The 26,364-nt window shown below is 42.8% G+C and overlaps 1 protein-coding gene across 1 annotated transcript in view; it reads left to right on the plus strand.

Moving 5' to 3' along the window:
* cpne4b (copine IVb) overlaps positions 1-26,364 on the plus strand; it is a 71,371-nt gene that overhangs the window by 17,272 nt on the left and 27,735 nt on the right. Inside the window, exons 8-10 of the mRNA XM_067425424.1 lie at positions 11,011-11,109; positions 21,458-21,493; positions 21,807-21,893. Coding sequence (XP_067281525.1) covers positions 11,011-11,109; positions 21,458-21,493; positions 21,807-21,893 — 222 coding nt within the window. The remainder of the gene's footprint in view (positions 1-11,010; positions 11,110-21,457; positions 21,494-21,806; positions 21,894-26,364) is intronic.

Below are 26,364 nucleotides of genomic sequence, written 5' to 3' on the forward strand. Positions count from 1 at the left end.
CACACGCACTCATGCAACCCCATACCATCAGAGATGCAGGCTTCTGAACTGAGCACTGATAACAACTTGGGTTGTCCTTGTCCTCTTTAGTCCGGATGACATGTCGTCCAAGTTTTCCAAAAAGAACTTCACATTTGGATTCGTCTGACCAAAGAACAGTTTTTTTGAGACAGTTTTTTTTAAAACAATTGCGCTTCTGGATCATATTTAGATATGGCTTCTTTTTTGACCTATAGAGTTTTAGCCAACAATGGCAAATGGCACGGTGGATTGTGTTTACAGACAATGTAACCCATTAACGCCCCATGTTGTGATTTCCATTACAGTAGCATTCCTGTATGGGATGCAGTGCCGTCTAAGGGCCAAAGATCACAGGCATCCAGTATGGTTTTCCGGCCTTGACCCTTACGCACAGATATTGTTCCAAATTTTCTGAATTTTTTCATGATATTATATACTGTAGTAGATGATGATCTATGGATTTTATGGACTTCAAAGTCTTTGCAATTTTTCTCTGAGCAACTCCTTTCTGATATTGCTCCACTATTTTTCGCCACTCTGTCCTCTGGCCATCTTGACTTCTGAGAGACACTGCCACTCTAAGAGGATCTTTTTATGCCCAATCATGTTGCCAAATGACCTAATAAATTGCAAATTGGTCCTCCAGCTGTTTCTTTACTCTTTCTGTACATTTAAATTTTCCGGCCTCTTATTGCTACCTGTCCCAACTTTTTTGGAATGTGTAGCTCTCATGAAATCCAAAATGAGCCAATATATACTTTCAACACTTAATATGTTATCTATATTGTATTGTGAAAAAAAAAATATGTTTATGAGATTTGTAAAATATTGCATTCCTTTTTTTATTTACTATTTGTACAGTGTCCCAACTTTTTTGGAATCTGGTTTGTAGTTTACAATATTAGAGATTTTAATTTATTTTTAATTACATCAATTCAGCCACGGTGAGCATAAAAGAACAAAAACATCTTACCTACCCCAAACAGTAGCCTAGTGTAATTGTAATATTAAATATTAAAATAAAAAATATATAATTATATCTGTTGTTCATATTTGTTACATGTTTGATCTGTCTGTGTTTTCCCATTTACTTCTAGTGTTGAGTTTAGTCACATGTTCCTTTGTTCTTAGTTTCCCGCCACTGTTCAGTCCCCTCATTAGTTTAGTTCTGTCAGCTGTGTCTTGTTATCTGTGTCCCCTGTCCCCCTCATTAGTTCAGTTATCAGTGTGTGTATTTAAGGCTACGTCTACACTAATCCGGATAAATTAAAAATAAAATCCGGAGTTTTCGTCTAAAAACGCTCCGTGTCCACACTATCATTTTCAATCGTTTTCCAAAAAGTGTTCATCAGACTGAAACGTCTGAAAACGCTTACGTCCCTGTACTGCGCATGAGCAAATCCAAGACGCTTCGACTTGTGTCATTTCCGCTACTCGTTTATATACTCATTTTGCGACAATGTCGAGAAAAGGCACTGAGGTTTTTAATAGTATGTACAAACCGACATTAATATTTAACAAGGCTGTCAAAACAGAAAGCATACAAAACAACTGCTGTACAATGTCGTTCACCATCTTGGCTGAATTGGTCATATGACTGCATCACATAGCTAAAAATGCGTCATTTTCACAGCCTCCGAAAAAGCCTCCGTTTTCACAGCCCACATTACTACGCGAAGACGCCATTTTCAAATTTATCCGCTCGAGCGTTTTCAAAACGATACGTTTTCATTGACTTAAAACGCTGTCTCAGTGTGGACGAAAGGCCAAAACGGAAAGAAAAATATACGTTTTCAAATGAAAACGTATTAGTGTGGTCATGGCCTAAGTGCCTCATGTTCAGTCCTTTGTTTTCCGGTCTTGTTGTTAGTTCAGTGATGTTAGTAATGTTATACTGATGTCAGTTTTGTGATGTTATCTCAAGTGTTAGATGTTCTGTTTGAGGTCTGTTTTGAATAAAAGCCCATTTAGTTTGGAAGTCTTGGATTTCTCCTTCTCTGCTTCATCTGACATGCGTGACAATATTTATATATCAAATATTTATTTAATGTTCATTAAAATTAGAACACAAAATACTTAAAATACAGTTAGAAAACACTTATGCTTTTTGAAAGTTTTTTTTGCTTAATTCATGAAAGCTCTAATCTTGGAAGTTTTCATGAGTTATATGCAAACATTCCCCCTCTGCTCTTTCTCTCTGTGTCATGCACACTTATTCAGATCTCAGCACTGCAGGTGTAATATACTCATTGGTATGCCAATGCAGAAGTGGGGATAGGAGTGCTGTATTATAATAATCTGGCTCTAAAGATGGTTCTCTTTGTATTCTCATAACAGCAAGTTTAGATGAGTTTAGTCTGATGCACCACACTGAGATTTTGCACAAAAGCTGTTTGGAACTGAAGACTTTCTAAAACGTTCACATACTGTTACATACTGTGCAGTTGACTCAGTAAAATATACAGGCCAAGAAAAAGACAAAGAGAGAGCATAATTTAGAGCTGATGTCTCAATATGTTTATTTGAGAGCTGAATCTCTTGCTGTTCTCAGCTTTACTTGAAAATAACCACCTCTTACTGCAAATTAACTAATGCTCTAAAAGCTTGGAAACAAGCCACTTTGAATTAAGCCTTTGGCAATTATATCAAGTGGCTGAATGAGCAGTTGTGCAATATGTTAATTTAAAGCTGGTTAAAATACATTTTCGATCTAATACTCAAACATTATTGATTTGAGCAGTGTTCGAACTATACCGTGACCTTTGGGGGAGCCCATTTTTCTTTTTTTTTTTTGGGGGGGGGGCTCAAAAGAGGACTTGTATATTCCTTCCCACACAGACGAGCGTGTCAATATATCGCTTAATGCCATTGCGGAGAGAGACTATTCTTTCCGGTGAAATCACAAAACAAAATGCACACAACGTGTCCCTGCTCTTAAAATACAATCATTGAAGAACATCTTTGACTTTAATAAAGGGAAAAAAAAACACAAATTGATAGGTCAAAAAACCACCCACAAATCGTCTATAAACAAAGCATCCGGCTGTCTTTGAGTTCACATGAACAACGGTTAAAGTTACTCGTCAGGCTACAGAAGAATACCATAATTCCTCCGTTCAACTAGGCTTAGGACATCGATAGTCACACATACCTATATCAACTCAGCCACAACACATAATTGAGAATAACATGCCTTAACACAGACTCGACCACAGAGGCCTGGGGTCAGCTTCCTTTGCTGTTCGTCCAGAAATCCAAGATCAAGAAGTGGATATTCGTTTGTTTGTTTTTTTCTACGAATCTTTGCATTGACATGTACCAGTTCAGTACATGTCAACGCAAAGATTCGAAGAAAAAACTAACATGAGTGGAATTTGCACCGCGGCGCCACCACACCTTGATGGTCATGACAAGAACAGCATGTATAGTTATCTTTATTGAAGTGAATTAGATTTAACTCGCCGTCATGCATGAATTAATTATATATTTTTAGCAATTTTGCATATAATAATCCACAATGATTACATTACACAAAACTGAAATTGCACCTCAAAATAACACAGTGTCAATATTTTTTGAGACCCCCCAAAATTTCACAAATCATGTTTTCAGGGGAGCCCATGTCTTATTTAGGGGAGCCGAGCTCCCCCTAGCTCCCCCGTAGTTCGCACCCTGGATTTGAGTCCAAAAATATGTAGCCGATGTTGGAAAGTCAAGGACATCTATTCAGACAGATGGGAAAACAGTTTTTTAGGTGACATGTCCCTGAATAAACATGAACTGGTTTGTTTAATATTCATGACTTCTTTACACTCAACGCCCCACAGACAGCAATGTCTCTGCAGTGAAAACACATTTTGAATTCAGATTCAGAGTTACGAAGCCACTGCAGTTACGTTTTATTCACGAATATCAATAGATTTAGAAGACAAGTTAGTTAAACTGTCGTGTTATGTTGAAAGCTGACAATCACTTTTCTTGCTGTTGTGAGCCCCATCTGTTGTAAACATTGTGAGAATTGCATAAACTCAAATTATGTAAATTATTCTGGAATGAAAGAATAGCGCTATGGAAAGTACAATTGTAAAATAACTTACAGTTAGAGAGTAATGTTTTATTTCCTGAAGCGATAAACATTGTTTTTGTGCAGATTTTGACACAGTCATTTACTTTATTAAATATTCAACAAATATTGATGTAAAGGCCCAAATTCAAAACAAAAAAAGAAAAGAAAAATGCAATAATAATTTGAAATCTAACCTGTTCACATTTTCCTCACTGTTTGTATTATGTTGTTAGATCTGTAAATTAATTATTTAATTTTTCATTTTTAATGAATTAATAATATATTCTAAAAGCATAAAATTTTAGTTTAAAAGTTTAGTTTAGTTTAGTTTAGTTTAGTTTAGTTTAGTTTAGTTTAGTTTAGTTTAGTTTAGTTTAGTTTAGTTTAGTTTAGTTTAGTTTAGTTTAGTTTAGAGCCCAAGGTAAACGGAACACACCTTAACCCTATAAATCTCAAAATAATTCATTTGTTTGAGTAGAACAAACTTAAATTAAACAAATTAGTTCAGTCAAATGAACTTTTATGAGTATTTAGCACTTTCTTCTTCTTTCAAGTTCACAGAACTGATATATTTTAAGTAAACTGAAGTTTTATTGTTTTGAATTTTATGAAATTATTTCTTTTAATTTAGACAAACTTAAGTTTAACTGGAAATGGTCTGGGATTTGTTTTTTTCCTTTGCCCATGGCATTCAAAAGGGAAAGTAAAAATAAGTGTTATTTTTTTTGTGCATGATAAATGTCGGAGAAAAGTGGGAGATTTAATAGTGATTCACGTTTTATGCTAATGTTGAAGAGTTTCTGTTAATGTTAGTTTTTGGAGAGCATCGTGGTGACGAGTGATGCATGTTGCTTGGTGTGAGAGCAAGTATGTTAAATGCTTTATATTGCTGCACTCATTCAGAAAGTGCTGTGCCATACTATTGTTACAGTTTTTTTTTCAATTGTTTACATGCAATTTTGAAAACCGGGTTCTTTTTTTTTTCAAAATATAATCACAATTATCCAAACACCTCACTCAATTTGCATAATTCCTAAATTGTTTGCAAAATGACACACTTTAGCCAAAACATACACACTTAAAACAAAACATATACACATCATTTGTGAAAATGCTATTAATTTTCATTTAACCAACACAGTCCTCAATGATCAGATACTATTGCAGCCAGTTTCAGACTGCTGTAATAAATAAAAAACACATTTGTAAAAAAAAAAAACGTCTCTGTTATGTATGGTAACCCTCGTTCCTTGAAGGAGGGAACGGAGACATATGTCGGACGTCACAGACGAATTGGGATTACTTCTATCAGCCCTATACGCTTCGAGATATGGAAAACGGGCCAATGAACATTGGCGTGCATGCTTTACACATCGCACCCCGCCCCGCGGCGCAGGTATAAAGTGGAAGCGATCGCCACGCACTGTTGTATTTCAATGAGGAGCCGAACTAGTAACTTGGCCTGCAGTAATGGTACAGCAACTGTGGCGACGGGACGTACATCTCCGTTCCCTCCTTCAGGGAACGAGGGTTACCATATGTAACCGAGACGTTCCCTTTCAGTCGGTCACGTTCGACGTACGTCGGACATCACTGACGAATTGGGATCTCTTTGGAAAACCCCACAGTTACTACCACTTCCAGTGCCCCGTGATAGCCCCTCAGACCCTGTTTGTTTTGGGCGGGGAAATTCACGCAGGAAGAGTCTCACTGCTGTTTCGCAAGACCCACTAAGCAGACTATTGGTTAACGCTGGGAAAGCGTGCCCAGAGGGCCACTGCGGAAGCCACATCATGCCCAGAGGGAGTTACCATGTGGAGAATACACGTATGGACTGGCCGTGGGCAGTACAACATACGGAAGTCCCAGGGGTGGCCCCGGCCATTTTAGGCGGGGGAGCAACACCAGACTGAGACCAGAGCGGGCTCTGCCGAGAGAAAAACACAGGCTGTCGAGTCCTCCGCAACCCATGGCAGTCAGACGTTGCGGAGCGTCTGACACCAGTTCTAACACTCGTATGCATTGCTGGAACATATAACCGGTCCCATATGTGTATTCTCCACGGTAGTGCTCCCTACAGTGCGGTCAGCACTAGAGACAGGTCCCAAGACCTGTATAGAGGTAGGTGTGGTAGGTCACCTACAACCTCTGCGTCCCGCCCAGGGATCAGACATGGAGTTTACAGAGATCCGGACGTGGGTGCCAGAGGGTGCCCCGTCTCTGAGTCAGGAGGTCCTTCCTCAGAGGAATGAGCTAAGGAGGTGCTGTCGTGAGGAACACTAGCTCCAGGAACCAAGTCCTCCCTGACCTTGCTTGACCCGAAGCCCCAACTGGCTGAGGTGACTGAGCACCATGTCCCTGTGGTCGCACAACTGCTCGCAACTGGGCAAGGATTAGCCTTTTGAGATAGTTGAGGATGCGAACACCACGCTCTCTCATGGGAGCAATGGCCGCCTCCATGACTTTCGTGAAGACACAGGGCGACAGGGACAGGGACATGCTCATCCATTGAAGGTCGATCGCTGCAAACCAATCTTCGGGACAAATGCACATAAAGATGTGTTTCTGAACGGCAGCCTGTGAAGGGACCGGTTCAAGAACTGCAGATCCAAGATCGGCCATAACCCGCTGCTTTTCTTGGGTACAATGAAGTACAGGCTGTAGAAGCCGGTCTTCGTATCGGCTAGAGGGACCGGCACGATTGCGTCTTTCGCCAGTAGGACTGCGATCTCCGCCTGTAGCATAGGGGCATCCTCCTTCGACACGGAGGTGAAGTGGATCCCCCTGAATCCCCCTTGGGGGGATGCCGGGCAAACTGAATCGCATAGCCAAGTCTGATGGTACAGATGAGCCAGCGGGACAGGCTGGGAAGCGCTAGCCAGGCCCCCAGCGGCCGAACCAGCAGGACCAACGGCACCACAGACATATTGGCAGCGGGGCAGTGCAGCGGTATGCAGGGACCTGGCTTGAGCAGCGTGGTAGCGGCCACTTGGCTTGGCAGCGGCCTGAGTGGGCTGAACGTCCTTCCCACGGCCGGCTCCACGCCTACACCCGGGTGGAGGCTGTTGCTGTGCTGGGGCGGCAGGCGTATGCCCTCTGCGATGAGCAGGCGGAGGTGCTGCCATCGGCGGCGGGGTGGAGGCAGCAGCGGACCGCCGGGGCAGGATGTGCCGGATAGCCTCCGTCTGCTTCTGGGCGGCCAAGAATTCCTGGGTAAAGCTCTCGACCGCGTCACCGAACAACCCGGCCTACGAAACAGGGGAGTCCAGGAACCAGTTCTTGTCAGCTTCCCTCATGCCGGCCAAGATAGAGCCAGTTATTGCGCTCCTGGACCTGTGTGGACCTGTGTGAAGTGTGGACATCGCCTGGCCAATGGAATGGGCGGTGATTTTTGTTGCCCTAAGGGCGAGGTCCATTGCCGTCCAGAGCTCCCGGAGGAGCAACCTGGCCTACGGAGGAGGAGGAGGAGCTCCCGGAGGAGCTCCCGGAGGAGCTCTGGGCCAGGAATATCCTCGTGCTAGTCCATGAGTTCCTGGGCCTGGTGCTCCAGGAGCAACGCCATGAAATGCAAGTTGGACGCAGCCTGTCCACAAGACCTGTAAGCCTTTGCAGTCAGACTGGAAGAAAACTTACAGGCCTTGGACGGGAGCCGGGGGTCCCCACGCCATTTGGAAGTGGTCACCGGACACAGTTGCATCGCGATGGCCCACTCCCCTGGCGGGAGACCCTTGTACCCCCTGGCTTGCCCGCCGTCAAGGGTAGTGAGGAGCGAGGAGCCACCAGGTCTGTTTCTGGCACTGAAAGGTGTCTTCCACAACCTAGTGAGCTCCTTATGCACCTCCGGGAAGAAAGGCACCAGGACAGGATGCTGAGAACCAGCACGACCCGCCCAGGGAAACTAATCGTCCAACTTGGAAGGTTCGGGACGTGGTGGAGGGTTCCACTCAAGCCTGAACTTTTCGGCGGCCTGGGAAAGCATAGCCGTCAACTCAGGGTCAAAATCAACCGTTGCCACTCTCCCAGATGGAGGCAGTACAGCCGAGTCTTCATCCTCCGAGGACTGGAACTCCTCCTCCGATTCAGCGGTCAACATCTGCTCGTCCGTGGGTGCCCCAAAGGTCTCTGGAAGACTTGTAGTTAAGAAAATAACTTTTCTCTGAGAAAAGAACAAAGAATGACACTGAAGTCATTCTTAACAAGGGAAGATGTGTTCAGAGTTTTGCCGACCGGATACAGTGAATGTTTAATCTATCAATGAGCTCCGCTTCACCTTCGTTGCTCTGGTTGGTTGTAGCGCTATCCAATTGTGTGCAGAGAGAGTTTGAAAGATAACCATTTAACCCGCCTCTCGGATTGAGCCCTGCCAATAGTGAGTTCCAAGACCCAACATCTTGATGTGGGTCTGGCTTGTCAGGCTAGATGGACATTGCACATAAGGACAAATCTTTATTTTTATACTAATTCTTCCAGATTAAAATAGGCTTGTTGTTACGCACTAAAGCACGTTCGCACATACTCACTCTTCAAAAATAGTGCTTTAAGTCTCTTGACAAACTTAAAACATTTACAGTTAAATACATTTGTATGTATTTAAAATAAAATATATAGACTGTACTAAATGTCAGATTGCTTATTTTGCTCAAGATAAGGACTTATTAAGTCCACATATCCTGTGAAAAAGAAACTATGCTTCTAACCACAGGTCAAGAGCTGTCGTTGCAACCACATAACTTTGCGATGCTGTTTGCTAATGTTCGTTGGAACGATGGTTTCGGGAAACACTGACTGGTTGAACTATGTTGATAACGACGGAACTTGCGACCATAGTTGGCTATAACGATGCTTTTGGGAAATCCACCCCCAAGCCTGAAAATTAGCAAGCTAAGTTTATACTAATAAAAAAATTCACATTGAGGTTATATGGAAACTTTAAGTTAAATGTATGAATTAGTGTACTCAAACATTTCAAGTTAAGAGTAATTCAAATGTATAAGTACAAAATAAAAATCTACTTAAACTTTGAATTTCTTAACTTAAAAATGTTAAGGATTACAGTGTATCATTTTTGGGGATGTTTCCAAACTTTATATTGAGAAGAGGTGCAGGAGGTGTGAGTTTTTCATGTTGAGTTATTGCTTGTTCTCGCTTTAGCTGAAAAGTCAACCACAGCGTCTCTGTATTAATATTTTAAATGGCCTTCAAATTTTGATTACCACCCGCTTATGTCCCGGCATCAATGATTCATTAACAGCAATGCTACAGTGTGCTGTCTTCCTGCCACTCCTGCCACACACCAGCACTCACAATGACATATACACAGCGTACAGGCGCTGGTGTAATATATTTAAACCAACAACATGACAAAGGATATTAAAATTCAAGAAGTGTTATGATAACAAACTGACCTGCTGCAGTTTGTCAGTACATTTGCATGAATTTCGCAATCTTTTTTAGATCTTAAAACTTTAGACTCCTCAGCTCCAGATTCAGCGCCGACTAGATAAAAGATCTTCTAAATGAACTGTGACATTTCATTCACTATAGCAAGAAAAGCTGATGCTGTTTTCATTTTGGCTGCATGTGTGACGTTATTAATTATCTCAGCGTTTGGTGTTTGGACACACTGTTTACTTTGTGGGCATTTTTATACTCACAATTTATCATTGAGACACTATTGTTGCTTCTTGAAGCAATCCTTTAATTATTTTTTTTGTTGCAAAAAATACATATGAGAAGAGTTGTGGAGGTTAAAAGCTGAAATTATCATAGTTTTCATTGTTTAGCTGTACTGATTTACTTTTTTTTCCTTCATATTCCTATTAGATTAGAGCTTTATATAAAACTTAACTCTAGTGCATCTGATGAATTTCAATATCGCTATAATGTCTATATAAAGATTTCCCATGTAAAAGCCTCTAAAAGCCGCCTTGGTCAAAAAAAGAGATAACTGAGTGAATACTCTCTACACACAGAATCCATTCATCAAAAACTTTCACTTCAAACCCACTAAATTCAGAAATAGAAACCTATACATCAAGCCTGACAAAAGTCCTAACTTTAAAGAAAAACATCAGACGGACTTAGAGGCTTTTGCATCTGAAGTATTTATATGTTTTTTTTCTTACTCAAACACTACACTGTTATTTTTGTCCAGTATTTTTTCTAATAAAATTATCTAGAATTAAAAATATAGAATTATCCTATTGGCAAGGTATTTTTTATTGTATCAATTTGCTTAAAACAAGAAAAAAATTATTGCCAGTGGGGTAAGAAAAACAAACGTAATTTAGTATTTACATTTTCAATATTGCAGGCGCATCATAAGAAGAATATTGCATACGTTTTTGTGTGTACTGTGTGTGTGTGTGCGTGTGTGCGTGTGAGTGTGCATGTGCGTGCGCGTGTGTACTTGTTTAACCTATATTGTGAGGACCAAATGTCCCCACAGGGATAGTACCAACTAGCGGTCCCCATGAGGGAAATGGATTAATAAACATACTAAATGATGCTTATTTGAAAATGTAAAAATGCAGAAAGTTTTCCATGATGTATAAAGGGGTAGGGTATAGAATATAAAGTTTGTACAGTATACAAACCATTAAACTTCATGAAGAGTCCCAGCATTGTGAGACCGTGTGTGTGTGCGTGTGTGTGTGTGTGTCAATGTGACCTTTAGTAGGAAAGTACTTAGCACAGGATATTTATCACAGTTCTCTAGGGAACTGTAAGTCGCACATCTTTATGCACAAAGTTAAAATGATTCATTTCAATTACCCCATAAAACATGTGGATCAGTATCCTATAAATAATGTTGGTTCTGTGTCAAAAAGCAGTTATGTTGGAATTAATTCAGCTGTATCATAAACATGAAGTATATTGTCAATATGTGCTTTTTTACACTCTTTTTTTTCTTCGTGTTGTAGTGTACAGTATGGGACTGGGATTCTAATGGCAAACATGACTTCATAGGAGAATTTCAAACCACTTTTAAGGAGATGAAGTCAGCCATGGATGGGAAGCAGGTATAATAAACACACACACACACACACACACACACACACACACACAAAACATACTCTACTTCCAAAATTCCCTCATCAGCACAACAATTCATAATTTAGTGCAATACAGTTGTTCACCATTTACCAATAACATGACTTTTGATCTGTGTAATATAATTATTTAGAATTATACCTGTTATAGGAGTATCCCCATTGCATTAGTAGGGAAACAAAACCAAGATTCAAGACAGTAGGGGGGGGAAAGAGAAAGGCCCAGGACATTATAACCTTTTTAAAGCACTGAATATACCCAGAAGCACATATAACTGAGTAAGAGCATAGCATGCATTCTTCATAACTCCAGCTCATGGATATGTCCAAAGAAGAAAGCGTTCATTAATAAAAACTCATATCACATCATCTCGACTGGAGATTCCCCATGGGCATGTGAAAGGCTGTGGAAATTCAAAACACCAGACCAGGTTCTGTGGTCCGATAAGGCCGAAATTGAGCCTCAATGCTGAGCAACCTAGAACTCCCTAGCAACTGCACATCCAAAGGCTACCAAGACTTAAGCCGGGCTCAGACTACATGAGATTTTAAATCTTAACCGATTGTGAAATCTGGTTACAATATATGAGGAGAATTTACACATTTTCTTCTTTAAAAATCTCAAACCTGCACACATTTTAAGATTTTAAGATTTGATGAGATATTTTATACGAAGATAGCACCTCACATGATCTCACACAGATGTAAACAAAATATATACTTTGTTGCAGCAACTTGCTGTATCAATACTTATTTTGTGTAACGAGATAAAACAGCCGTGTTGTTGCTACATTTTGGCCAGCCGTTCCTCCATCTGCGTTGTCCATCCGCTCCACCGGACCTGTACAGCTGCTTGTTGTTTCACGGTCACCATTTCAAAAGTTCCTTGGTCTTTCCCTTGTAGAATTGTCTCTCATTGACTAATTGTGGGAGTGCTAGAATAATCATAGTCGTAATCATGTTTGATATTGTCGGGTGGCCCCTATGTGTCCACGAGCAGATTTTGAGGTTTAAAATGTTATCTGTAAATGTTATCCTCACATTACCAGGAAAACTGGGCCGAACATCGGAACTGACCAATGCCCATATGCAATTTTGTTACAAATGTAACATTGGGCTAACAAAAACTTTGAACACCTTAGAAACCACATAGCAACAGTCTAACAACAAATTTGAACACCTTAGCAACACCCTGGCAACCAAGGAGAGGTGCGTTTCCCATACAACGATGTAACTTAACTAGCATCACCATAGTATGATGCATCGTTAGAAAAATGAAACAAATAGTCACGTCTGTTTCCCAAAACCATAGTGACATGGTCGCACCAGGGGTGTATCCAGAATTTTGGAGGGTCCCATCTTAAAATTAGGGGGCCACAATATATGCTATATTAGGGATGTTTATTTTAGGGGTTTTCCTGACGACAACCGTTGCTAACCAATCATTAACCGTTAACCAAAATCATGTTAAATTAGAATTAAATTAAAATGGATAAATATTTGCGACCCATTAAAAATACCAAAATTAGTTCCCTTTCGAGAGAGGTTCCTCGTATTACGTATCGGAAAAACTCCTTTTCTCGAGAATATGAAGCAAAACTTTATTAATAAAGGTATCCATGTAAAGCGTAGTGCCGCTGTACGGCCATAGCCCAGCGCGAGGAGCGCTCTGATTGGCCGGGCCGCGGCAACTGCAGGAACCTATGGTGAGGCGGCTGAGAGGAACGAACCAATGGGGGGCGTTCCAGAAAGCCCGCCGTAAAAGGTGCTTATATTTGCATACAGGAGGCTATATAAGACCCTAATTCGCCATAGGTGTCAGATTTTATCTCCTTCAGCGACACCTTCGCTGACCTCCGGAAGAAGCACCACCGTCGAACAAGCACCAGCGGAACCTGCATCTGAGGACGACGAATTCCCCCAGTCTCCCCCTTCTCTGCCGTTCCAGCTACGCCATCCGGCGCCAGTATCCTTTTATTATCTCTTCTTTCTAAAAGAGCGCGAGGCGTTGTTGCAAATGCCTCGCATTTCCTCTCCTCGGCGACGACCATCACATCATCTGTGTGACATGCCTTGGACAGGACCACGCGCAGCTCGCGCTTTCCAGGGGCGGCTGCCCTGAGTGTGATATGATGGCGCTGCAGACCCTTCGGGCTCGCCTCGCCACCTTCGACCAGGTCCCTCCTCCTGCCGCTGGACCAGAGGCTGCCAGAGTGGTCGGGCGACTGTACGCCGGATGATTCCCCGCGTGCCTCGCCTTCGCCGGTCACCTTCACTCAGGAGGAACAGCGCCCCTCTCATGCAGCGGCCTGTTCGGTTTCCTTCGGTGGCCCGTCGCCAGAGGAAGACGAGGACAGCCTCTCCACTGCCGCTTCGGGTAGCGAGTGGTCAGTTTCTGACGCAGACCGCCACGAGCTCCAAAACCAATGCTGACGCGGAGCTTATCCGCGTGCTCTCTAAGGCCGTGGAAGACCTCGGACTCGAGTGGTCCCAGCCCGAAGAGCCAACGCGCAGCAGACTGGACGAGTGGTACCTAGAAAGCCGCCGCTTCTCTTCTCCCCAGAAGCCCGCGCCTTTCTTCCCTGAGGTACACGACGAGCTTACTAAGTCTTGGAAGTCTCCCTACGCTGCTCGCGCAAGATCCGCCTTTGAAGGACCTTCGCAGCGCGACGGACTGGCCCTTCGTTCTACTAAAGCCACCGCGCAAGCCATTGGAAAGAATATGGCCAACCTGACGGTCTTAGAGAGACTTCTTTGGCTGAATTTGACCAAGATGAAGGACGCGGATAAAGCCTCCTTCTTGGACGCCCCTATCTCTACTACCGGTCTCTTTGGTCCGTCAGTCGTGGGCTTCGCGGAGCGTTTCGCCGAAACGCAAAAGGCTTCTCAGGCTATGAGGCACTTCCTACCCAAGTGCTCCAGCTCTTCTTCAGGCCGGGGACGCCCTCAAGGTAGACCGCCACCCTCTCAACCCGCTAAGCCGGCTGCGCCACCTTCTCGGCCTCGCTCCTCTTCTGGAACGCGCCAACGCTCCCGCTCCACGTACCGCAGCAGGCAGCCTGAACGCCGGGGACCTCGACCCAAGCTTGTTGAACCCCGAGCCTCCGAAGCCGTCCTAGCCGCAAGGAGAAAGAGGAGATGGTCAGCACTCACCCTGCACCCAGGTGACTGCCGACCTCAGTTTCGCAGCCAACGAGCCCGTTGTCAAACGCACTCACCTGCACACAAACGCCGTTATCATGGCGACCCAAATAAATCTCAAAAAGAGCTTTTCCTGTGTAGTAAATGTGCCCACATATCAGTCTGCACTCCTCATTCATATACCCCTCCCACCCATGCTATAAATGTCCCGGCGCCCACTCTACAGTGCACACCGCCATACATAAGCATTACCCCCTCTATGTCACAAGCCCAAAATGGCAGCGCTACCGAGTTCCCTCCAGTAGGCGACCCTTATCCGCGCCAGCTCCAGCCACTATCGCGTCGGGCTCAGGCCTGGCAAGCCATGCCCGGTGTATCAAATTGGGTTGTGAACATAGTAAAAAGGGGCTACTCGCTACAGTTCGCTCGAAGGCCCCCGCGCTTTCGCGCCATGGTCGAGACCTCGGTGAAAAGCAGCGTCAGTCACGTGCTTTGCACCGAGATTTCGAAACTGTTAACGTTAGAGAAGGGAGCGGTGGAGCCCGTTCCCCCATCCCGAAGCGAGTCGGGCTTCTACAGCCGATACTTTCTCGTTCCGAAGAAGGACGGAGGGCTCAGGCCAATGCTAGATCTAAGGCATTTGATCAAAGCTCTAATGTCTCGCTCTTTCAAAATGCTGACGGTGAAACAGATCCTCGCGCACATTCGCCCCGGGGACTGGTTTTTCACGATAGATCTGAAAGATGCATACTTTCACGTTCAGGTAGCCCCCCACCACAGGCCATTCTTGAGATTCGCCTTCGAGGGGCAGGCTTATCAGTACACGGTCCTGCCATTCGGGTTATCCCTGGCGCCCCGCACGTTTACGAAATGTATGGACGCGGGTGCTCAACTACCTCGACGACTGGCTAGTGATAGCCCGGTCTCGAGCACAACTACTAACACACAGATCCTGGCTCCTCAACCATTTAGACTGTTTGGGTCTCAGGATCAATATCGCCAAGAGCTCGCTGTCCCCCACTCAAAAGATATCTTTTCTGGGCATAATTCTAGACTCGAGACTCATGAATGCGCAGCTAACGACACAGAACATGGCGGCTTCATTCAAAGCCGGGACTCGTATTCCCCTGAAACATTTTCAGAGGATGCTCGGCCTTACGGCCTCGGCATCGTCAGTGCTCAGGCTGGGACTGTTACACATGCGTCCCCTCTAGCGTTGGCTACACGCCCGTGTCCCTCCTTACGCATGGAAATGGGGCCGTCTTCCCGTCAAAGTGAACCACAGCATTGTCAAAGCTTTGGCTCCTTGGACGGGGACAGAGTGGTATCGGAGGTGCGTGCTTATGGGCACGGTTACAAAAAGGGTCTCGACGGTCACGAAAGTGGTCTCGACAGATGCCTCCACTCGAGGGTGGGGAGCCCTACACGAGGGCAAGCCGATCTCTGGCCTGTGGACAGAAACAGAGAAACGGCTGCACATAAACTGTCTAGAGATGAAAGCGGTCGCCTTATCGCTGAGAGCTTTCCTTCCACATATAAAGAACCACCACGTCTTGGTTCGTACAGACAACACGTTGGTGGTAGCGTATATAAATCGCCAGGGCGGCCTGAGATCACATTCTCTTCACCGCATGGCGAAGCATCTCCTTTTATGGGCAGAGCACAACCTGAGCTCCCTGAAGGCGGCTCACGTGCCAGGTATTCTGAATCTGGGTCCGGATATGTTATCCAGGGGACCCATTCCCCCAGTCTCTTCACCCGCAAACGGTTCTCTTAATTTGGAACACCTTCGGCAGAGCGAAGGTGGATCTCTTCGCCACAGAAGACAACACTCACTGCCCAATATTTTTCTCCAAACGCAGGGACGCCCTGGCCCATGTCTGGCCCAGTCTCCCGCTATATGCTTTCCCCCCGATCGCGATGCTGCCGCAAACCATAGGGAAAATCAGGGAGACAGCATAGTCCCGACCATAGTCCCGAACTATGGGCCCTCCACTTATGGCCCATCAACTGGTATCGGGAAACCTCTCTGACAGAGTTATGAACACTATTGCGGAAGCTAGAGCCCCCGTGACTAGGCGGCTCTATACTCTGAAGTGGTCGGTGTTTTCTAACTGGTGTGCCGTCCAAAATATCGACGCACGCTCATGCGAAACAGCAGAAGTGCTCGCTTTTCTCCAAGAGCTACTGGACACGGGTCGTTCCCCCTCCACGCTCAAAGATTATGTCGCCGCCATAGCAGATAACCACGCTCAGATCGCGGGACATTCACTAGGGAAAAGTGAGCTCATTGTACGTTTTCTTAAAGGGGCTAGAAGATTGAACCCCCCTCGCCCCCCCTCGGTCCCTATTTGGGACCTCGCAGTGGTTTTAGACGCTATGAAGGGTCCCCCCTTCGAGCCACTCCAGACCTCGACCATAAAGCTTTTATCACTCAAAACCGCGTTTCTGCTGGCTCTGGCCTCGGTTAAACGTGTGAGTGACTTACACGCACTCTCAGTGAGCCCGTCCTGTCTCGAGTTCGGGCCCAACAACTCCAAAGTTGTTCTCAAACCGAGACATGGTTTTATACCCAAAGTGCTTTCTACCCCTTTTAGAGCACAGGTTATTACTCTGCTTCCATTACCCGCGTCTCAGGGTGAACAGGACGCGAACCTACTCTGCCCGGTCAGAGCTTTGAGACTGTTTCTGGAGCGCTCCTACCCCTTCAAGCAGTCGGACCAGCTGTTTGTCTGCTTCGGCGGCCACACTAAAGGTTGTGCTGTCACGAAGCAAAGACTCTCACACTGGATAGTGGACGCAATCTCGCTGGCATATGAGTCTAAAAACCTGACTTGCCCTATAGGCGTTAAAGCCCACTCCACTAGAGGCATGGCCTCATCTTGGGCTTGGTCGTGTGGCATTCTTTGGAAGATATCTATGCGGCGGCAGGCTGGGCCTCTCCGTCCGCTTTTATCAGATTCTACAAATTGAAGGTTCCAGCTCTACAAGCAGGGCTTCTCTCCATCTAGGCTCTATTTTGACCCTGGCAAACAGATTGCCTTACGTTTTGGCCTGTACACATTAGTCCTTAAGCACTTATTCATTCATCATAAGATCCGACTATGTCCGATCAGCTGTTCAAACGAACCGACTCTTCCGGTTCTTCATTCCCTTTATAAGCCGCCTCTGTCGGTCTCTTGGGGGTTTATTAACATGTGCTTTGGGTATACTGGGTCAGTCAGCACACACAGCGCTTTACATTGTGTTCCCCATACGTAATACGAGGAACCTCTCTCGAAAGGGAACGTACTCGGTTACTTTCGTAACCTCGGTTCCCTGAGAGAGAGGAACGAGTATTACGTTCCGTGCCTTGTTTATGCTTCTCAGGTATCGCTTCAGTTGATCTTAAAACCTGACACCTATGGCGAATTAAGGGGGTCGCACACCGGACGCGGAGCTCGGCGGCGCTCGGCGGCTCACCACGTCTTTAAAATTCGAACACATTGTTTTCAATGAGTGTACGCACACCGGTGGCGGCATTCGGCGCCTGTCCGCGGCGACTCAGGAAGTTGTTCTAAATCCTGCCGCGCCACAGAGCGCCATTTCAAGGCTTTATATTAAAAGTATATTATCGTTAAGGTATACTGATTTCAACCTTTGCTACAAGACACATTTGTTTTACATTCTGAGTTCAACAGCTTGAATAAAGTCTAAACATATTTTGGGGAAATGTATAATAAATGTAGCCTTTTAAAATGTGCGCGTCCGGTGTGCGATACCTGAGACGCTGCGTGACGCCGAGCGCCGCCGAGCTCCGCGTCCGGTGTGCGACCCCCTTTAGGGTCTTATATAGCCTCCTGTATGCAAATATAAGCACCTTTTACGGCGGGCTTTCTGGAACGCCCCCCATTGGTTCGTTCCTCTCAGCCGCCTCACCATAGGTTCCTGCAGTTGCCGCGGCCCGGCCAATCAGAGCGCTCCTCGCGCTGGGCTATGGCCGTACAGCGGCACTACGCTTTACATGGATACCTTTATTAATAAAGTTTTGCTTCATATTCTCGAGAAAAGGAGTTTTCCCCATACGTAATACTCGTTCCTCTCTCTCAGGGAACCGAGGTTACGAAAGTAACCGAGTACGTTTTGTTCAGTTTTAGATGCACAAATAGCAGCATAAACAGCAGAACACGAGGATTCATACATCGTCACATTACGCACATGCAGCTCTTCTGTGAATGGAGAGAAATTTGAATAAAATGTGTGTGTGTGTGTGTGTGTGTGTGTGTGTGTGTGTGTGTGTGTGTGTGTGTGTGTGTGTGTGTGACCTGGTAATCCCTACATTATGGGGACAAAATGTCCCCACAAAGATGGCAATATCCGAAATCCTTGTCCTTGTGGGGACATTTTTAGGTCCCCATGAGGAAAACATCTTATAAATCACACATAGGGAGTTTTTTTGAGAAAGTAAAAATGCAGAATGTTTCCTGTGATGGGTAGGTTTAGGGGCAGGGGCAGTGTAGGGGGATAGGATGTACAGTTTGTACAGTATGAAATCCATTACGCCTATGGAAAGTCCCCATAAAACATGGAAACACGACGTGTGTGTGTGTGTGTGTGTGTGTGTGTGTGTGTGTGTGTGTGTGTGTGTGTGTGTGTGTGTGTGTGTGTGTGTGTGTGTGTGTGATATATATGGAATAAATATGCACTTAATATATTTCGCTTAAATACAGATTAAAAAAATACAATAAAAACGTTTCTATTCAATTTTGTGACGAGCTCCACAACTTTATGGAAAGGAAACTGAGATGCCAGAAAGTGGCATCCTGTTTGTTTTCTTTATTATCCGAAAGCACAAAGTTTAATTTTTATTGTGAGTGTACACTAATAAAAACAGACCCTTTAAAGTTTTGAATGATTTCTTATTTTTATGTATAAGCCTAAATGACTAGTATTTTAAATGAAAGTATTTTAAGTTGTTTCCGCTGTCATAAAATATGAAAATGATTTGGCATTCTGCCAATTTGTGTAGCCGATGCGTGTCCTGAAAATGGGAAGCCTCAGGTGCCGCTACACTCGCTGTCTCCTCGTGGAAAGGTCAAGTAGGCTCAGATGTAGATGCCACTTTCTCCTCGCTATTTTCATTATCTCAACATTAACATGATCAACAATTCCACAATTCCAAACAATCAGGAATCTTGTGTGTGTGCGTGTGTGTGTGGGGGGGGGGTATTTATTTATTTATTTCAAAAAACAAAAAGACTAGAATAAAAATAAAAATACATTCAGTATGTTGTACCTAGCAAAAAATAATAATTATTATTATGTATTAATAATTTGATAATTTGTTCGATTTATATAGCGCTTTTCAAGGCACTCAAAGCGCTTTACATAGAAGGGGGGAATCTCCTCAACCATCACCAATGTGCAGCATCCACCTGGATGATGGATAACTATAATTACAATTATAGTTATGATACAATAATAATGTTATAATACAATAATTACATTTACAAGGAGTGCGATCAAACAAAGCTTTGGTTCCCCTTTTGTAGTTATTTCCTCAGATTTCCACACTGTACTCAAATATGGTACTCTAATGTATTATACAGAATATGCATGTATTTATTATTCAAAATATGTTTTTATTCAATATATATGGTCTCACCAGCTTTGATTCAACATGTTTTATGCTTCCAGCAGATTTTGTTCTCTTAAATCACACAAAGAAACTCCAGGTTGTTTTTGTTTCATGTCATTTTGCTTTATATGTCAGATTCATCAAGGGTTCCCTCGTATGCCCTTGTGCATTGTACTCACATGAGCACTCTTCAAAAATTATATAAATTGTTAGCATGCTAAAATATATAGATTAAAATGATAATTTGAACAAAATTAAATATGTAGAATGCCTTGAATGTAAGGCTAACCATAGTTGGCTAACAATGCTTTCGGGAAACGCACCCGAGAACAGCTTAGCAACTGCATAGCAATGGGCTAACAATCACATAGCAACACTCTGGTAACCAACCATAGCACACTAGTAACTGCATAGGAAAAGACTAACTACACTAACTAAACATCTTAGCAACTTTCTTAAACTAATAAATGTATCTTTTTGTTTTTAATTAGAATGCTTAAGTAAAATATCAGGGTTTGTTTGTTGTTGTTTGACTTAGCATAAGGTAAGAAGCATGAGATATATTTTTTTAATGTTTCCAAACTTTGTATGATGTTTGGCTGTCCACATACATTTAATCGTATAGTGTATTCAAATTCACACACACACACACACACACACGCGCAGTCGTGTTTCCATGTTTTATGGGGACTTTCCATAGGCGTAATGGATTTCATACTGTACAAACTGTACATCCTATCCCCCTACACTGCCCCTGCCCCTAAACCTACCCATCACAGGAAACATTCTGCATTTTTACTTTCTCAAAAAAAACTCCTTCTGTGTGATTTATAAGATGTTTTCCTCATGGGGACCTAAAAATGTCCCCACAAGGACAAGGATTTCGGATATTGCCATCTTTGTGGGGACATTTTGTCCCCATGACGTAGGGATTACCAGGTCGCACACACACACACACACACACACACACACACACACACACACACACACACACACACACACACACACACACAGACAGTATTACCATGCCGCACACACTTATGCATCAGTCTTAGTCTATAGCCTCTGAATGAGTTCACTCTGCTCTGTTGCTCCTCTCATTTGAAATCTATTACCGGCTGTGCTGATTAGTAGTTAATGTGTGGCTTTAAATTCCATTAACTTCATATTCACCGTCATCCCCTTGAATGCTCAGAGAAGCAAAGTCGACAGGCTTTAACATACGCTTCAGGTTCTCGTCTGTTAATCAGTGGAATACCTCGTCCGTCGGCGCATGCTGATTGCACTGCTAGCGGTGTTCACAAACAGGTGCTTTATTTTCAGCGGGAAACTCTGATGCTTTCAGTTTCTAGGGGTGGAAGAAAATGTCTTGCATGCTCTTTAGTGAGAAGACCTGATTTTTAGAACAGGCTGAGATATCTGTGCTTGTATCCTTTTAAATAACTCATGGAACTCATGGCATCACAATAGGTTTTCCCTGAGCTATTGTATGTAGAAATGTAAATTAAATGAAGAACTGTTTGCTTGGATAGACATATCTTTTTTTTTTTGTCCTGACAGGCACAAGAGAAACTACAAACTGATCTTGGCCAAAAGGTGACTTATTAACACTGACATGCTTGTGAAAGTCTCGCCAGCACTGCTAGCTTACAGCCAATCACTCTCACATTTTCTGAAAGCTCAACTGCAGACATTATGTTATACTGAGTCTTTTAGACATCCGTCTGTCAATGTGCCCATCAGCCTGTGGGCATCTTTCTCTCATACAGATATAGCACACGCACACCTCAGACCAGATGAAAGACCTGCAAGTCCAGGCAATCCATCTTGTGGCTCAATGGAGTTCACTACAGAGCTGAATGAATGGCATACTGCTGTAGTGTTGTTAACTGTAACATGTTTCTGACAGATCCAGTGGGAGTGTATTAATCCTAAGTACCAAGTGAAGAAGAAGAACTACAGAAATTCTGGAATGGTAATTCTTACCCTGTTCAAGGTGAGAACATTGTCACACTTTTTATCTGGCAGTAAATAAATAAAGGATTTTGGATCTGGGTTAAACAGGAAGTGTAAATCAATACTACAGTACCACCATTATGATGGTCCCTGTAATCACTGCACTAATTTTGTAATTTTGTGTAGAAAATATTTGTTCTATTGTTGTTTTTTATGGTTTTTCATATAATATGTGGTCCATTCAGTGGGTTTGTATGTAGATCTGCGTTGAACATATCAATCAATCAATCAATCAATCAATCAATCAACTTTACCTTTTTACAATGACGCTTTTGCGCTTTTACATTGACGATTGTTTCAAAGCAGCTTCACAGTGTTAAACAGGACAATATTGCAACAAAATTTGATTTGGCTAGTTTGATTTGGATAGTTTATAGAATTAAATATGACCTAATCAATACATTTTATTTGTATATTTAGTTGAATAACTTGGATCATAATTTTAGTGTGCCCAACTGAGCAAGCCAAGCCAAAGACGAACATATTGCATGCATCAAGTAGTACAAAGGTTATTTGTAACCATCTTTGTTTTTGATTAGCAATGTAATGTTTCATTGGATACAGGATTCTTTCAACAGAAGTTCCACCAGTTATTGTTGGATCTACAAAACCGATTCCAAAAAAAGTTAGGACACTGTACAAATTATGAATTAAAACAGAATGCAATGATGTGGAAGTTTCAAATGTCAATATTTTATTCAGAATACAACAGATTATATAAAAAATATTGGAACAAATTTTTTTTTATATAATTTTGAGGGGAAAATAAGTTTTTAAATTTCATGGCATCAACACATCTCAAAAAAGTTGGGGCAAGGCCATGTTTACCACTGTGTGGCACCTCCTCTTCTTTTTATAACAGTCTGCAAACATCTGGGGACTGAGGAGACAAGTTGCTCAAGTTAAGGAATAGAAATGTTGTCCCGTTCTTGTCTAATACAGGCTTCTAGGTGCTCAACTGTCTTAGGTCTTCTTTGTCGCATCTTTCTCTTTATGATGTGCCAAATGTTTTCTATGGGTGAAAGATCTGGACTGCAGGCTGGCCATTTCAGTACACGGATCCTTCTTCTACACAGCCATGATGTTGTAATTGATGCAGTATGTGGTCTGGCATTGCAATGTTGGAAAATGCAAGGTCTTCCCTGAAAGAGACGACGTATGGATGGAGCATATGTTGTTCTAGAACTTGGATATACCTTTCAGCATTGATGGTGCCTTTCCAGATGTGTAAGCTGCCCATGCCACACGCACTCATGCAACCCCATACCATCAGAGATGCAGGCTTCTGAACTGAGCGCAGATAACAACTTGGGTTGTCCTTGTCCTCTTTAGTCCAAATGACAGGGCGTCACAGTTTTACAAACAAGAACTTCAAATTTTGATTCGTCTGACCACAGAACAGTTTTCCACTTTGCCACAGTCCATTTTAAATGAACCTTGGCCCAGAGAAAACACCTGCGCTTCTGGATCATGTTTAGATATGGCTTCTTTTTTGAGCGCAGATAACAACTTGGGTTGTCCTTGTCCTCTTTTGTCCAGATGACAGGGTGTCACAGTTTTACAAAAAAGAACTTCAAATTTTGATTCGTCTGACCACAGAACAGTTTTCCACTTTGCCACAGTCCATTTTAAATGAACCTTGGCTCAGAGAAAACACCTGTGCTTCTGGATCATGTTTAGATATGGCTTCTTTTTTTGATCTAATGAGTTTGGATTGTGTTCACTGACATTGTTTTCTGGAAGTATTCCTGAGCCCATGTTGTGATTTCCATTACAGTAGCATTCCTGTATGGGATGCAGTGCCATCTAAGGGCCCGAAGATCACAGTCATCCAGTATGGTTTTCCGGTCTTGACCCTTACACACAGAGATTGTTCCAGATTCTCTGAATCTTTGGATGATATTATGCACTGTAGATGATAACTTCAAACTCTTTGCAATTTTTCCCTGAGAAACTCCTTTCTGATATTGCTTAACTATTTTTCGCCGCAGCATTGGGGGAATTGGTGATCCTCTGCCCATCTTGACTTCTGAGAGTCACTGCCACTCTGAGAGGATTTTTTTATACCTATCATGTTGCCAAATGACCTAATAAGTTGCAAATTGGTCCTCCAGCTGTTCCTTATATGTACATTTAACTTTTCCAGCCTCTTATTGCTACCTAACCCAACTTTTTTTGGAATGTGTAGCTCTCATGAAATCCAAAATGAGCCAATATTTGGCATGACATTTCAAAATATCTCACTTGTAACATTTGATATGTTATCTATATTTTATTGTGAATAAAATATAAGTTTATGAGATTTGTAAATTATTGTATTCCTTTTTTATTCACAATTTTTTATGGTATCCCAACTTTTTTGGAATCTGGTTTGTATATGAAACATGTTGAATGCTAGCTGGCCGGTAGTATTTTTATTAATTTTATTAATTGCAACGTAAACAAACATGAAGATGCTCGCAAGAGTTTAAGCCTTGGCAATTTAAATATTTAAGCGTAAATTGCAAAAGGGAACATAATTCTTTACTTGCATGCTTTGGAAAAATGTGGGTGTGCTTTCGGTCTTATAGTGACAGCAATCTACTATTTCTCCTGTCTTTGTTTTTAATGTTAAAGGTGCCCTAGAATGATTTGAAATAATATGTCAAATTGTTCTCTGATATCTACATAGTGTCACGCCCTCACAATCATCTGTCATTGAGGGTATGTGGCTTATTTAAAGGCAAAAATTGTCCAGATACAGTTTTACAGGTCCATTTACAACCCTATAAATTTTCCCTAGGATGTAATGCTCTGTTTTTGCCTTATTTGGAAGAGTCATGAAAATTAATGTTGAGCTCTGCTCTGATTGGCTTATTTCAGCAGCTCACAGCACAGCAGTTCAGTTCTTCAGCTTGTGAGTCCTGACAGAACACAGACCGACTGAATGACACGTTAAGCAAGAAGATCTCAAATGGAGATTGATAAAATGCAGTCTACTTGTTTATTTGGTGTTTTCAGATCATCCGCGCACGAGAAAGAGCCCAAACAGAATCCCCCAAACAGAGCTTTTCTGTGAAAAAAAACCTGTATACTATCCAGTGTTTTACCTAAACATGTCCAATCTGGCAACATTATGCACGCAAGCTCTCTCTCGTGCGCGGATGATCTGAAAACCCCAATAAACAAGTAGGCTGCATTTCAGCAATCTCCATTTGAGATGTTCTGCTTAAAGTGTCATTCAGTCTACATTTTAGACTTGTCTTTTTTTGTCAACGATATTGCATGTTTATATAACGTTAGTCACAAAGTAGGCTACACAGTGACTGTGCAGGAATACAGTTGCCCTTTTCTTCAGTTTAAGACGCTGAGCCAAGCTTGCTTGAAATGGGCTGAACAAACGAACGATTTGGAAATAAATTGTTGTGGGATCCGATTATAATAAACCTCAACCATGACTGTTGACATAAAGTCCTCATGTCTCCTGCACAGCCTGAACATGACGTGTGTCATGAGAGCCGTTTTTGCTGTCCTGCAGCGTCTTGTTGCAAACTGCAGTCCCAGTTACCGTCAGTTCTGCCTTGACAATGAACATGTTTGGACATATGCAAATGTTGGGGGCGTGCATATAAATGATCCCCAACGTTTGCGTCAAGGTGGTTTGGGTTTATATTGAGAAGCACTTCTTTTTCCGTAGTGTTTTTGATTTACGAGATTTACATACAAAGTAGGAGGCAATGGTGTTTGAGACTCACAGTATGTGATGTCCATGTACTGAACTCTTATTATTTCACTATGGCAAGGTTAATTCAATTTTTCATTCAAATTTTTTTTTTGTGTGTGTGTGTGGGCCTGTTAATGTGATTTATAAGGACACAAATTTGTATAACTACATGGCTATTACACTGGTATTACAACATAAACATTCCAAATATCCTCAAATAGTTTTAAAAACATACTAAACAATGATTTTTTTAAAAGAATGCAGAATGTTTCCTGTGATGGGTAGGTTTAGGGGTAGGGGCAGTGTAGGGGGATAGAAAATATGGCTTGTACTGTATAAAATCCATTACGCCTATGGAGAGTCCCTGTAAACCACATAGACCAACAGTGTGTGTGTGTGTGTGTGTGTGTGTGTGTGTGTGTGTGTGTGTGTGTGTGTGTGTGTGTGTGTGTGTGTGTGTGTGTACTTGTCTACCTATCTAACAGGGGACCTTGGCGTCGTTACACACTCACCAACAGGGGACCTCTGAGCCAAGAGGGGACATTTTTCAAGTCCCCTGTTGGTCATGCATTAAATCATGTGAAAATGAAGTAAAACACTAAAGAAATGCTCTGGTGATTTTTTAAATGTTTGACCAAGTAAGGACCTACAGGTGTGTGTGTTTAAATCATGTTAAAATCAAGAAACAACACTCTGGTGAATTTTTAAAAATTTTGACCAAGAGGGGACCTAAGAGTGTGTGAGTGTT

The sequence above is a fragment of the Pseudorasbora parva genome, chromosome 19, assembly GCF_024679245.1.
Source record: "Pseudorasbora parva isolate DD20220531a chromosome 19, ASM2467924v1, whole genome shotgun sequence".
Lineage (NCBI taxonomy): Eukaryota > Metazoa > Chordata > Actinopteri > Cypriniformes > Gobionidae > Pseudorasbora > Pseudorasbora parva.